Source organism: Elaeis guineensis, chromosome 5, assembly GCF_000442705.2.
Source record: "Elaeis guineensis isolate ETL-2024a chromosome 5, EG11, whole genome shotgun sequence".
NCBI lineage: Eukaryota > Viridiplantae > Streptophyta > Magnoliopsida > Arecales > Arecaceae > Elaeis > Elaeis guineensis.
In genome coordinates, this window is record NC_025997.2 from 14989498 (window position 1) to 15003551 (window position 14054).

The 14054-nt window shown below is 47.8% G+C and overlaps 2 protein-coding genes across 2 annotated transcripts in view; both read left to right on the forward strand.

The window, feature by feature from the left end:
* Window positions 1–779: 779 nt before the first annotated feature.
* On the forward strand, window positions 780–2452 carry LOC105044973 (transcription factor JAMYB). Its single transcript, XM_010923096.4, has 3 exons — window positions 780–1055; window positions 1336–1465; window positions 1558–2452. The coding sequence occupies exons 1-3, from the start codon at window positions 872–874 to the stop codon at window positions 2120–2122; spliced, it is 879 nt and encodes a 292-aa protein (XP_010921398.4). The 5' UTR covers window positions 780–871; the 3' UTR covers window positions 2123–2452.
* Window positions 2453–3201: 749 nt separating this feature from the next.
* Window positions 3202–14054, forward strand: part of LOC105045111 (neutral/alkaline invertase 1, mitochondrial) — a 46946-nt gene continuing 36093 nt past the window's right edge. Inside the window, 3 exon segments of the mRNA XM_073257352.1 lie at window positions 3202–3243; window positions 4402–4556; window positions 6234–6513. Coding sequence (XP_073113453.1) covers window positions 3202–3243; window positions 4402–4556; window positions 6234–6513 — 477 coding nt within the window.

Consider the following 14054-nt stretch of genomic DNA (forward strand, 5'->3'; position numbering starts at 1 on the left):
AATTCGACAAGAAGCTAGTAGAGATTTAGAAGTTGAGATCTATCTATGAAAAATTTTAATTTTTTTTAAGTTATTTTTATGAGATATGTTCATTTTAAGTAAAAGAGAGAAATTTGGTCCGAACTGCGAGAAATCTTTCCTCTCCTGTGCAGATGAAGTAGGGAAAAAAAAAATCTGGCTCTATATATTAGCATACCTATTATTATTTAAATGATTAACAAAGAAAACAAGTAGAATACGGTTGTGTCGTATGGAAGACCATTCCCTCCTTCAAATGCCAAAAGAGTCCAAGCCAATGACAAAATATCGTAATGCACTGCACCCAATTTTTTCAACCCCAACCCGTGGAAACCGACCATCCCAGGCTCAGGCGCCTCCGGCGTTTGCTGCGGCCATCAAACTAATGGATGCAATTTAAACAAAAAGGGGAATCCAAATCGGGTCTGCTCTTCTCACTCATGAAAAACCTCTCTGACAGCAAGAAGAGTCCAAGTGGGAGAAGAAAACCCGCACATGGAGAGCAGAGAGATAGAGAGGGAGGACAGGGGAAAGACACGGAATGAGAAGTGGAAGAGTCAACTTTCAAAGCCCTCGTTACGCTGTTTGAATTAATTAAGATTTAAAATCCCACCACTTTTGGCTTTACAAAGCTTAAACTAAACCATAATCTCATTGCGGCGTGCTCCATCACATGTCTATTTCCCTGAAGCCCCTCTATAAAAGCCGACCCCCTCTCTCCCCCACCATTTTCATCGAGTCCAATCCCATCTCTCCTCTCTCTCTCTGTGTGTTTCTCTAGCTACCATTCTCCTCATCCAACTTTCTCTATAGTTTGCCTCTCTTGATACAACTAGAAGACAGAGAAGAAACTATGGAGATGGGGGTAGGAATAGGAGGGGAGGTCCATGGAAGGACTTGCAGCTCTGCCACCCCACCAAGTGAAGAGGACATGGATTTGAGAAGAGGGCCTTGGACTGCAGAGGAAGACCTCATACTTATGAATTATATCGCTGCCCATGGTGAGGGCCGATGGAATTCTCTTGCTCGTTGCGCAGGTATTGGATCTAATTCATTCCCTCTGGATTGCTTCATGTTTCTTCACATGCAGGATCCTCTTCTAACATGTTAAGGAGAGAGAAAAAATATCGAATAATCCTCTACTTCTTTATCTCTTAAAAGCTTAAACTGGGAGGAAGGAGAGAGAGAGAGCCATAATTAAACACTCATAACATTAAATTTTGCAAGTTGTGTCATGTTTAATATGCCACACAAGATTATGGCCTTCTTTTTTTATAATACCTGCTAATCTTCTATCCTTCTTATTCTGCTAAACAGGACTAAAGAGAACAGGCAAGAGCTGCCGGCTCCGGTGGCTCAACTATCTCCGTCCGGACGTCCGGCGTGGCAACATCACCCCTGAAGAGCAGCTGCTCATCCTCGAGCTCCACTCCCGATGGGGAAACCGGTAACTAATCTTACTGAAAACCCCTTGGTCATCAAATGATCCTTACATTCTAGTCCTTACCAAATTAATTGTTTTGGATCGTGAACAAATAGGTGGTCGAAGATTGCGCAATACTTGCCAGGGAGGACCGACAACGAAATAAAGAACTACTGGAGGACCAGAGTGCAAAAACACGCAAAGCAGCTCCGATGCGACGTCAACAGCAAGCAGTTCAAAGACATCATGCGATACCAGTGGATGCCTCGCCTCATGGAGAGAATCTGGGCAGCCTCGGGCAGCTCCGCCGGCACCGTGTATCCGAATGTTGGCGTGCCGATGGCCGGTGCTCACCAGCCGGTGGAGCCGGGCAGCGAGTCTGGGCAGGTGAAGCCAAGCCCGGAGACCTCCAGCGCTGCGGGGTCGTCGTCGGACTCGGTCGGCATGCAGTTCTCGTCACCTCCTCCGCTCCCAGCTGACTGCTTCACCGACGGCTACGGCGGCATGCAGGAAGGTGAGAACGAGGGCGGTGACTGGATCCATGACGTGCAGATGGGCGGGTGGTGGCCGGAGTCGCTGCCCAGCCCCGGCGGTTACAGTAACGTGGGGTTGCCGGACTTCGACCAGAACGCATGGAGTGACAACTTGTGGAGCGTGGAGGACATTTGGCTGCAGCAGTAGTTCTAAAAAAAGAAGGAAAGAAAGATGGCTTGTAAAGACCGAAGCAAGATACACAAGCATAGATTGGATTGCTGAAAACAAAACAGAAAGGAGCGAGGAAGAAAAGGAAGGAAAAGGGGGAATAGTTGGGACCTTTGAAGTCCTCCAATCTCTTTTTGTGAAGAATAGTGGAAATTTTAAAGTTTTCCGACCTCTTTCTTCTTTATTTTTTGTTTTTTTTTAATAGAATGATTTGAAGTTTAATTTACTCACATTCTTTTTATGATAAAGATGTCACTGCAAAACTCTTGTTTCTAGATTTGTAATAAATCCAGCGTACTTGTTCATTAATTGTACCATTACAGGTCTACAACTGTAACTTGATTCCATTAACAAGAACAAAGGATGATAATAAAGGAGTGGGGCCTTTGTCCATTTCTTTTCATCACTCCCGGATGAATGGAATCGTCATCATGCGTCGTTTAATTTTTATCGTTAGATCTTAGCTTTACTAAACTGCTAATAATAAACATGCAGCAACAAATATATGTGCATGCAGAGCCGTCCCTGGCATATTTTAGGCTTGAGATCAAATTAAAAAATAAAATTTTTTATTAAAAATTAATATATTTTAAATATTAATTATTATTAAAAAATTAATCTATATGTAATATTTTTATAAATATGTTTACTAAGTAGCATATAAAATTATCATTAATATATTTAATTATTTTTTATTATAATATTATAAAAAATCAATCATGCACTTCATTAAATATCAATGTAGCATTTGAGCATGAGATCTGGGTCTGGGGCGGTCATCCAGTTTGATCTATCTCACAATCGATCCCGTATGGATGATTATTGTTTGAAACCGGTCCATGAGTTTTGAAGTAAAATTAAATAAGTTTTGCCACTCAAAATTGCACAGGTAAAATTATTTAACCAGTAAAATAAACAGCAACATATATATATTATAATAGCAAATCACTGAATCTAAGAAGTGGGAGCTAATTGTGGGAAGTGCTGGTTTCCACACGTGGAGACCTTCCATTAGTCAGTGGAGGTCTCCATCGAGTTCAATTATATTGGGCGCATGGATGCGTTCCAATGTATTTATATTGCCACTTGGAGGGGAAAAGGTACGAACCTCCCTTTCTTTAGGCATCCATCAAGTTTTTCTATATCTACTTTATTATTGGATAACTATTAATAAACGGTAGTTGCATCAAAAACTATTATTAAACGACAGATCACTTATTTAAGTGAGAAAAAAAAATATTTTTCATTTTCTAAAATATATGACATATGACAATGAATCAATCCCGGTGTTCAATGTTTTACATACTTTTAACCTTTCAAGTTCAAAGTCTCTAACTGCACGTCAAGCGCATATTACAAAATGCTTAAAAAGAATGTTTTCTATTTTTTAAGTACATGACGGTTGTTTAACATGACTTACATTTGAACCTGAGGTCTCTAAATTGGAAAAAAAAGGTAAGAATCAGTTGAATACTGTTTCCTAGTTGCACAGAATTTGTCAATAAGGTTTCAAAACCATGTTAATCAATAAATCACATCAATTATGAAAATTTGATATTCTCATAAATGTTAATTATTAAAAATAATATTAAAATTTGACAAATCAGGTTTGTCTCGTGATAAGATTATCCTATGCAAATGTGACAAAGTTAGCATAACACCCCTCCCTTAATTACTATGCAAACCATGCGTGCGCCCATGGTTAAAATGTCAATTGTCTCATCATAAAATGACGCAATCAGAATTCAGTGGTGTTAGGTGCTATTCATTAGCGCTTACATCTCTGCCTACGCAAGCAATGACCCACTTAATTCCACCCCATTACTATACACCCTAATGATTAGGTTAGCCCTCCTTCAGTCCAACAAAACATGGGCAAAAGAAAATAATATAGAGAACAATGGAAAATTAAAGGCTAGTGTTATCTATATATAGCTAGATAGCTATCATAATCAGAGCAATAAAAAGAGATCAAGACAGGAGGCTAACTAAGGGAGATGGTGAGATGGCAATGCCGAACAAGCAGTAAGCTCACCGGTATGATATTTATATCCAACAGCGAAAACAATTTATTTCAGAAAAAGCTATTGCTTCGCTGGTTCAATGGTAGGCGAGTTTGATAATAAAAAGACATACATAGAGAAAAAGGGAGTAATATATATCATGTTGTGCATATCTTGTGTGTATCCTTTCATGGTTGGATTGGTTCACCGTTGAGCTGGTGGATCTGATACAACCGATAATTTTCTCCATCTCAGACTCTCGAAGGAGGGCCTACGGCACCACCACGTGTAGGTTTCCAGCCGCCGGCGCTGCGGCAGCGGCCGCCGCAGAATGAGCTGGAGGGCACCATCTGGACGGTCCGAAGGTCTCGGCTTTCTAACGAGGGGAACAGGCCCCACCATCGGACTACGTAAATCCTGGTCTTCGTCTTCTGGTCAACGACGACCGGATAGCCCCCTCGTGCGAGTTTGGTCGTGGCCACCACCTTCGCGTCGGCTTGTAGATTCTACACGCATTCCACGATCCGAGTCGTCCAACGGTAGAACATTCTTTGACCCTTCTCTTGCTTCGTGTTTACCAAGAAAACAATGGGTGGAGGAGAACAAAACAAAACCAGGGGTGGATTGGATGTTACGTCATGCTAACTCACTGCTATCAAATCAATCTCATTAGATTTTTTTTTTTTTTTTTTTTTTTTTTTGTTACATGATAGTATAGGAATGAAGCATTTGGTTAATATTACAAAATGCTACGTGTCTTCGAGCTTCCTGGTTTCTGGTAACATCTTTGTTTGTGCTACTTATATCTATGGATGATTTGATGCCTTCCAATGCCATCCTTGTCTAATATGATGAGAGATATTTCAATCACTTTCTGGCCTTGGCATCTACAACCATTGGAGAGAGTGATTGTCCGAGGTTTTGGACTCTATGCACTTGTATTTAGTAGGGAAACGAGCACTGCAATATGTGATGCCGAGCATTGTTAGGCTAAATTTTGACTTTGACCGTGGTAGTATTCTCCATATATATTCATGTGTGGCAGATAGCACAAAAGCTATACAAAACCGGTTCCGCGCGGCACGAGATGTTACCTCCATATATATTCATGTATGGCAGATAACTCAAAAGCTACAAATCCGGTTCGGAGCGGCACGAGATGTTACCTGTGGAACAGAAAATGTTGCGGAAAGAAAAAAAATTTAAAAAAAATTGTGTCTAGTTAGTTAGAATAAAAACTTTAAGCTAACTCATTGGAAAACAGGTTAATGTTTGAAAATAATCAATGGACCATCCAAACTCTAGAAACAAATCAGTTAAATATAATCTACATCATTGAAAATATCTAAAAATTAAAATTTATATATTTTAATAGCCTCTAATATAGTCATCAAGTACTCAGGTGCCAGGAACAGTTTCAATAGCATGATATCGTATTTTATTATGGTCTAATCATTAAAGCCGAATGAATTTACATTTATTTATAGTTTAAGATCGATGCATATATTATGATTCATGAAGTAGATTCTCTAGATTTTTTTTTTCTTTTATATATTTTACTATATCAAGGCAACTGATATTGTGTCAGCTTGAAGCATAGGCGGGGTCATCGAAATATATAAATTGTGGTTTCTAGATATTTTTTGTAATGTAAAACACGTTCAACCATTTACATTTTCAATGGTGATGGTCAATTATTGGTTCTAAATCATTAACTATTTTTATAAAAAAATAATATAAAGTGCACATATAATCCTGATTCTTTGCACATTCTTTTACTTTTTTTCATCTATATATATGTTTCCTCCTTATTGTAAATATATCTAGTCTGGTTAAATTCTTAATATGATAAAGAGAAAGGAGATAAGAGCAACTCTGGAAAAAATAAAGTTATGTTAACCTATATGAATAATAAAGAAATCATAACAAGGTAGGCAGCTATTTTTACTTCTGCCAATATGCGTTAAGCATGCACCACGCCAGTCCGTGCGTAACTAGAATTCTTCTGCCATTGAACCAGTGCCTTCCTATTTGATGCCAAGCACAGGGGCGGCTGAAGGGTAAGGCCACCGAAGCCCTTGCCTTAGGCCCCCGCCCCCAGGAGGCCCCCCGCCTCCGTCTCCGGCATCCTGGTCCCGCCTGAGCCACCCTCCAGGCCTCCGACGCTCCGCGGCTCCGCCTCCATGTCTCCGCGGGACCGCGGCTCCGCCTCCGGCCGGACGGCCCCCGCCTCGACGAGATCCACCAGGGAGGCGCCTCCCCTCCCTCGAGGCCTCCGTCCGCCCGATCCGCGCCCACCGCGACGCCCTCGCTGCCGTCGGCGGCCATATCGACCGCGCCGTCAGCCCCGCTGCCGCCGTTCTCAAGGTGTTTGACGCAATGACGCCGTCCACGGCCTCGAGCGGCTGCTGCGGCCCCTCCTCTCCGACCCCGACGCCGACCTCCCCGGCTCCCCGGCTACCTCTCCGTCCTCAAGCACCTCGAGGAGGCTCTCCGCTGCTTCTCCGACGGCGATAACTGCGGCCTCGCCGTCCAGTGGCTCGATGACATCGTCCGGTCAGCCGTCCAGGACCACCACCGGTAAGTTTCTTCTTTTTTTTTGTTTTTCGGCACTCCCCCTCCGCCCCGCTTGGTGCGCCGGGCCGGCGGCCAACAGGCCGCCGGTCTGCCTTCGTTTTTCGAAAGCCAGAGCCCGGAAGAACCGAAGAAGGCCCCTCCCTGGCGGCGGTCCACCCCCCGACCTCCACCGGTAAGTTTCTTTATTTTTTTTTGTTTTTCGACACTCCCCCTCCACCCCGATTGTGCGTCGGGCTGGCGGCCCGCCGGTCCGCTTTCGTTTCTCGAAAGTCGGAGCCCGGAAGAAGGCCCCTCTCTGATCCCGCCTTCATTTTTAGCTTTAGGCCTCCAAAGATGTTGAGCCGCCCCTGGCCAAGCACATTTAGTGGCGGTGGGAAGCAAAAACCAAACCAAGCAAGAAAGGATAACGAGGTAGGCAGCTATTTTTACTTCTTCGGATGCGCGTTAAGCATGCCGCACACAAGTTTTCCGTCTAACTAGAATTCCTCTAGCGTTGATCCAACGCTGAAAAAAAAAAAAAAAACTAAGGATTTGTTTTGTACCATTTTTTTTCTTTCTTTAAAAAGAATAAAAATATAGAATGCAGAAATATGTTTGGTTATCTTTTTATTATTATTTTTTTTATTTTTTTATAAACAAATTCCATTATTTTTGGGCATAACAATTATATCCAAGCCACTAGCTAGATACCCAATCTAATCCAACACATATAACATTCGAGGCAGGTATAGGAAATATATACAATATCTGAAGCAGGTTTGAGTTAAGTGCAGGTAAGGGTATGCCCTCCCCCCAAACCTGACCTACCATAAAGATAATGGATTAGATAGATAGATAAGTATATGATGCAGGGGTGAAAGTGGTATAGATATTATTCATCCGGATATATTTTCGTATCTAAATCAATACAGATATGGATAAAAATTTGAGAATCCAACTATATAATATCCGAATTTGTATTCATATTTATGAAAAAAAATAGATATAGATATGGATAGATAACTATCCCACCCATATCTGAATATCTGGATCTATATGTAACCCTACATCATTATATTTATATTTTTAGTATCCGAATTGTATCATTATATATTTAAAACAAATATGAATATAAATTTTTGCATCCGAATAATATCTGTATCCGTATTTATATTCATCAGACAAAATAAATATGAATATGAATATACTGGTATCCAATCCATATCCGATCCAGTTTCAATCCTAATATGATGTGAGTACATTATTCGATCCGATCTGATTTATCTTGTATATCCGATCTGTCCCAACTTGACCCACACCATCTATTTTCTCCGATCCACTCTAACCTTAGGTAGGTATAGGTTATGCATGGGTATTGTTGGTGCAAAAATCTGCTGGCGCCGGATAAGCTGGAGTCGGGAAAGCCACGGTCGCCGCCGGGACCTGCAAGGGAAGTCTAAACCGGAGGTGGGGTTGCTCCGGCAAGACCCTCCGACGCTCAAGTTAGTTCTCTGCCTCAACAAAAATGGAGTGTTCGAACGGAGAATTTAGCAGAGTTTTGAGATAAGAAATGAGCTTATAGAATAACGTATCTGGATCCCCCTTTTTATAGGCGGGAGAAGTAACGGATTGATGGCGACGTTTGTAACCGCCTGGTAGTGGGCTGCCCAGGGTCAGACGGGATTTGCTGCGGAGAGTAGGGGAGTAGGCCCGTGACCATCACTGGGGCGTGCCACATGGAATCTACCGCGGGAAGTGAGGCGCGGATGTTGTCGCATCTTGCCAGTGGATGGGAGAATCGTGCGATATCCGTTGCAGGAGGTGGAGCAGGATCGCGGTCGTTTATCGTGGCCTGTCAGGTAGTAATGGAGCCGCGTGAGCGTGGGATCCGTCGTAGGGAGTGGAGCAGTGCTGCGACCGTTACTGCGGCCTGTCAGGGAGTGATGGAGCCGCGTGGGCATGGGATCCGTCGTAGGGAGTGGAGCAGTGTTGCGACCGTTACTGCGGCCTGTCAGAGAGTGATGGAGCTACGCGGAATCCGCCGCAGGAAGTGAAGCAGGATCGTGGCCGTGATTGTGGCCTGGGAGTGCAGATCTGCTGGCTGAAGCTCGACAGTGGTCGGGGCTGATGACGGAGTTCGGCTCCCGTAGGAATTCGAACGAAGTCTGTCTTGCTGCCGTAGGGGTTGAGGATGAAGTCCGGCTCCCGTAGGAGTCCGGGCGGAGTCTTCCTGCAATTTAAAGTTAAAGGCGGAGTCCGGCTCCCGTAGGAGTCCGGACAAGGCTTACCAGCGGTTGATGTTGAGGACGGAGTCCGGCTCCCGTAGGAGTCCGGACGGAGTCTTCCTGCAATTAAAGTCAAAGGCAAAGTCCGGCTCCCGTAGGGGTCCGGACAAGGCTTACCGGCAGTTGATGTTGAGGATGGAGCCCGGCTCCCGTAGGAGTTCGGGTGGAGTCTACCTGCTGTTGAAGTTGTCGGCGGAGTCCGGCTCCCGTAGGAGTCCGGACGAAGGCTGCTTGTAGCTGTTGGAGTTGAGGACGAAGCCCGACTCCCGTAAGAGTCCCGGCGGAGTCTTCCTGCAATTAAAGTTAAAGGCGGAGTCCGGCTCCCGTAGGAGTCCGGACAAGGCTTACCAGCGGTTGATGTTGAGGATGGAGCCCGGCTCCCGTAGGAGTCCGGGCGGAGTCTACCTGTGGTTGAAGTTGTCGGCGGAGTCCGGACGAAGGCTGCTTGTAGCTGTTGGAGTTGAGGATGAAGCCCGGCTCCTGTAAGAGTCCGGGCGGAGTCTTCCTGTAATTAAAGTCAAAGGCAAAGTCCGGCTCCTGTAGGAGTCCGGACAAGGCTTACCGGCAGTTGATGTTGAGGATGGAGTCCGGCTCCCGTAGGAGTCCGGACGGAGTCTACCTGTGGTTGAAGTTGTCGGCGTAGTCCGGCTCCCGTAGGAGTTCGGACGAAGGCTGCTTGTAGCTGTTGGAGTTGAGGACGAAGTCTGGCTCCCGTAAGAGTCCGGGCGGAGTCTTCCTGCAATTAAAGTCAAAGGCAAAGTCCGGCTCCCGTAGGAGTCCGGACAAGGCTTACCGACAGTTGATGTTGAGGATGGAGCCCGGCTCCCGTAGGAGTCCGGGCGGAGTCTGCTCGCTGTTGAAATTGTTGGTGACGGAGCCCGGCTCCCGTAGGAGTCCGGGTGGAGCTGTCATGTAGTCGATTCCGCTGAGGACTTCGGCTGTGGATATTTTATACCCAACACCAGTCCCCCTACTTCCGAGTTTGAATTTCAAACGAAGAAAGTACAGAGAGAGAGAGATGGGCACAGCCGAAGCCGTCCTTTCGAATCTCGCGCATTGTCGCCCCCAGATATTTTGGCATTAAACGTGCGCGTGCCGGAGTCTTTTCGAATTGGAGCGGTACGAGGGGGCGCTTCGAAATTCTCGCAGGTACACTGGCCTAGGTACGGTGCAATTATGATCCTGCCAACCGTCAGCCGCTTTTAGCCGCCTGCCAGTGGGAGTGGGACACGTGTCGGATGCGGACTGGCTTGGGGGGATTCGCGATCATTATGGCGCCGGATCCCAGGGTCTATTTAAACCCATCCTCCCACCTTTAGGCGTCCTACTCCGCTCCTGAGTTCTCACCAGCGTCTGTCTTCTCTTCGAGAGCCCTGCTTCAGTGAGCGTCTTCTCGAGCCGTAGGTGCCTCCCGTTTTTCATCCCTCAGGTCCCTCAGAGTAATATAGGTTAGTGCCAACCTTCCTCTCACCGCCTAGGGGCTTTTTTTTTTTCCTGTCATTACTTTTGTGCATCCCTCCGAGTAAGCCTGCGGTCTCTCGTTCCCCCTTCTGTCCGCCCTCTCAGGGTCCTTTAGAGTTCCCCTTTGAAACTACTCAAAATATCTTCTGGCTCTTCTGCTCCCAGCAGTTCTGAGAGCTCTTCCGCCTCAAACCCTCAGGTTCCCGTCTCTGTAGACGAACCTGCATCTGGGGCCGGACCCCGCCCGGTTTTTGCGCCGGGCACCATCCCGTGTTCCTTGACCTCGGAGGAACTCCTTCTGATAAGGGTTCAGTATGGAGTTCCTCCGGAGTACGACTTGGAACTGCCAGGCCCTTCTGACCGGGCCAGTAATCCTCCACCCGGTCGCTTCTGTTTGTACCAGGAAGCGTTCCGTGCCGGACTTCGGCTTCCGCTTCCTTCCTTTGTTGCCGCCCTCTTTCGCTTCTTAGACATCTCCTTGGCTTCTGTGGCCTCGAATTCTTTTAGGTTCTTGATAGGATTTCTCTCCCTCTGCCACATAGTCGAGGTTCAGCCGTCTCTCTCCTTGTTTAGGCACTTCTATACCTTCAAACGCCATCCTTCGATGAAGGACTGGTGGTACTTCTCCTCCCAGTTCGGTAAGAAGGGGTTGCTGAAAGGCGCCCCTTCTTCGATCCACAATTGGAAGGAGAAATACCTCTTCGTCCACTGCCCGATCCTAGAACTGGGCCTGCCCCCTTGGGGCTCTCTGAGGGATTCTGTCCGCCGGGCTCCCAGCCTGGGGGAGGACGACCTCCAAGCCGCCCAGAGGCTTCTAACTTATCCCGCTCCTTCCCTTCCTAATCTTCTGAGGGAGTAGCTTCTTTTCAACATCGGCCTGAGCCCCCAGGATCCAGCGAGTATTCATCTTATCTTTTCTTTTCTTGCCTTTCTTCTCTTCTTCTCTTTACCTCTTCTTCCTTCTCTCTCTCTTTTTTTTTTTTTTGACTTCTGACTCTTGATTGATTGGTTTGCTTCTTTTTTCCCCTTTCTTTTCTCCTTTTTAGGAATGGACGCCGAAGCAATGCGGATGCTTGCCAGGGGCATGAGGGCTCAGAAGAGAAAGGGCGCTGCGACCTCCGGATCGGCGAAGAGGGCCAGGGCGGAGGAGACGAGCTTGGCTGCGCCCGTCCAGGCGGCCCCGGCCATCGATATTCCCTCAGATGTCGAGCCAGCGGCCCCCCGGGCTTCCTCGAGGAGTCCGCCGATTGGGACCCCCGCTCCAGGGGTTCGCTCCACGGAGGCGCCCGCCGTGGGGAGGAGGAGGAAATCGGTAGCTCGTAGGGTGAGTAGCCACCGAGCTGCTGCAGATGAGTCCGTCTGCTCCGAGGAGGGGTCGGAGAATCCCTTCAACGATAGGGACTTGATCAGGTGGCTGATCGACGGCTGCATTCTGTCCAACGTCGTGGAGAGGATCGACCGCGCCGATCCTGAGCAGCGGGCTTGGGACTCTTTGGGGTCCTTTCTCGAGATAAACGGATCTTTATTTACACGGTCACTCGGCCTTTGTCGTAATTCTCTATCCGTCCTTGCAGATTGGGCACCAGCTCTTCGCCTATATCGAGGCGATGAGCCGCATGAGGAGGGACATCCTCCAAGCGGAGGAACGCTGCCAAGCCGAGGTTGCTCGCCTCCAAGCGAAGACGGCTGAAGTAGCCGCTCTCCAGGAGGCCCTGGAAAGAGAGAAGCAAGCCCGGGAGGAGGAGAGGCAGATCTTGGAGGAGTCGGCGAGGAAGGTGGAGGCCGAGGTCGCCCATTTGGTCGAGCAAACTCCGGTCCTGGTCTCGGAGGCCAGGGCCCTTGCGGTGGAGGAATTCAAGGCCTCCGCGGAGATGAGGGACCTGAATGACCAGTTCGGCCAGGAGGCGTTCATCAAGGGGTTCGATCTCTGCCAAGAGAAGGTGGCCAGTAAATTCCCCGAGCTCGACCTCGGCTTCCTTGAGGAGTCTGAAGACGAGGCCGGCCCCTCGTCTGCCGCCACTGCGGTCGCAGCCCCTGCGTCGAGTTCTCCACCTCCCGCCCCTGAGGTCTGAAACCTCCGATCTTGTGTCCTTATTTTGTCGCAATTTTTCCTTTCTGTTTGTCTTCAAAATTATTCAATCAATAAAGTCGAATTTCTTGTTGTGGACGGCTTCTCCTTCCCCCTCCTCCTTCTCTCTGCTTCTCTTCTTGCAATGAGTCATTCTTTGATGCTTTTACCTTCCGATGGCAGTGCCCTGCAGAAGCACTCCCCTTGCCCCTGGGGGTCTCACTGAAATCGACAATCCAGCGGTTGAAAAAGGAGGTCCTTCACTTGACGAAGAAGTTGAAGAAGACGGAAGGCGAGCTCCGCAAATCGAGAGAAGGCCATTCTGAAGCCGCCGCTGAGGCCGCCCACTTTCGGAGTCTCCATGTGAAGGCGATCATGGATTACAGCCGGAGGAAGGCGAACCTCGCAAAGGAACTCGAGGAATGCAAGAAGAGCACCAGCGATCGAATTTGGGCTCAAGAAGCCAGGATCAGCGCCCTTAAGGTGGAACTGTCAGCTGCGAAGAGGAAGATCGACCAGCTGGAAGAAAATTCATCCCGGCTCTTGGCCCGAGTCGATGATGAACAGAAGTGGTCGCAGAAGGTCTCCGACCTTCAGAAGCAGCTTCAAGACGCCGAGATGAGCCACGACGTGCAGCGGGCTAGCTGGCGCCGGCAGGTGGAAGAGTATAAAGGGAGATTTCGGACTGCGGCCGACGAAGTCGTTCGTCTCCAGAGGCAGCTGGCTAACAGGGTGCAGCTTACTTCCGCCCAAGATTCTGAAGAGCTCCAAGCCCTGAGAGGCACTGTTGAAGGGATTTCTGTCTCCCTCGGGGAGAAGACAGCCGAGCTGCAACAAGTGAAGATCCAACTGGCACTTGAGCGGCGGGCCGTCGCAGACGCGGAGGCGGAGTCCGAAGTTTTGAGGAAGAGGCATCGAGAGGCGGAGGCTGAGAGCCAGCGACTCTATCGGGCGCTCCAGGACGCGCTGCGGAAGAGGGAAGAGCTAGAAGGAGAAATAGAGAATCTGAGGCAGTCTTGGTTGAGGGATGGAATAGATAACTCTAGGTCGGAGGGAGCAGGGCCTCCTTAGAGCTCTTTTTATCTTTCTGTCTTATCATGTAGTTACTTCCTTTTTGTCATTTTGCCCTTCTTTCCTTGGCCTTCCTGGCTTTGTAGTGTGTATATCGGAAATGGAATAAAAAGAGCATTTTGCGTTACCTCATCCGCGCGCTGCACTAATATCGCTGTCTGCTGAACCTTTCTTGCCATTTGACTTGCCTGATGTAGACGTCGTTGGGAGGGGGCTTTTTTCTTTCATCTGATCTTGTTAGCCGGCCAGGTTTCGCCACCATTAACCCTTGCTGCAGAAGTCGTGGATGGAGCCCGACTCTCGTAGGAGTCCGGCTGAAATCTTCCTTATAGGTGGAACCCGGCTCCCGTAGGAGTCCGGGTGAAGTCTTTCTTGTGGGCGGAATCCAGCTCCCGTAGGAGTCCGGGTGAAGTCTTCCTTGTGGGTGGAACCGCTGGAGCCGGGGTCTTTGGGGAACCCGGCTCCCG

Coding starts and splice junctions, on each gene's coding strand:
- LOC105044973 (XM_010923096.4), top strand. CDS start 872: ATGGAGATGGGGGTAGGAATAGGAGGGGAGGTCCATGGAAGGACTTGC. Junction 1,056..1,335: donor TTCTCTTGCTCGTTGCGCAG/GTATTGGATCTA, acceptor TCTGCTAAACAG/GACTAAAGAGAACAGGCAAG. Junction 1,466..1,557: donor CACTCCCGATGGGGAAACCG/GTAACTAATCTT, acceptor GTGAACAAATAG/GTGGTCGAAGATTGCGCAAT.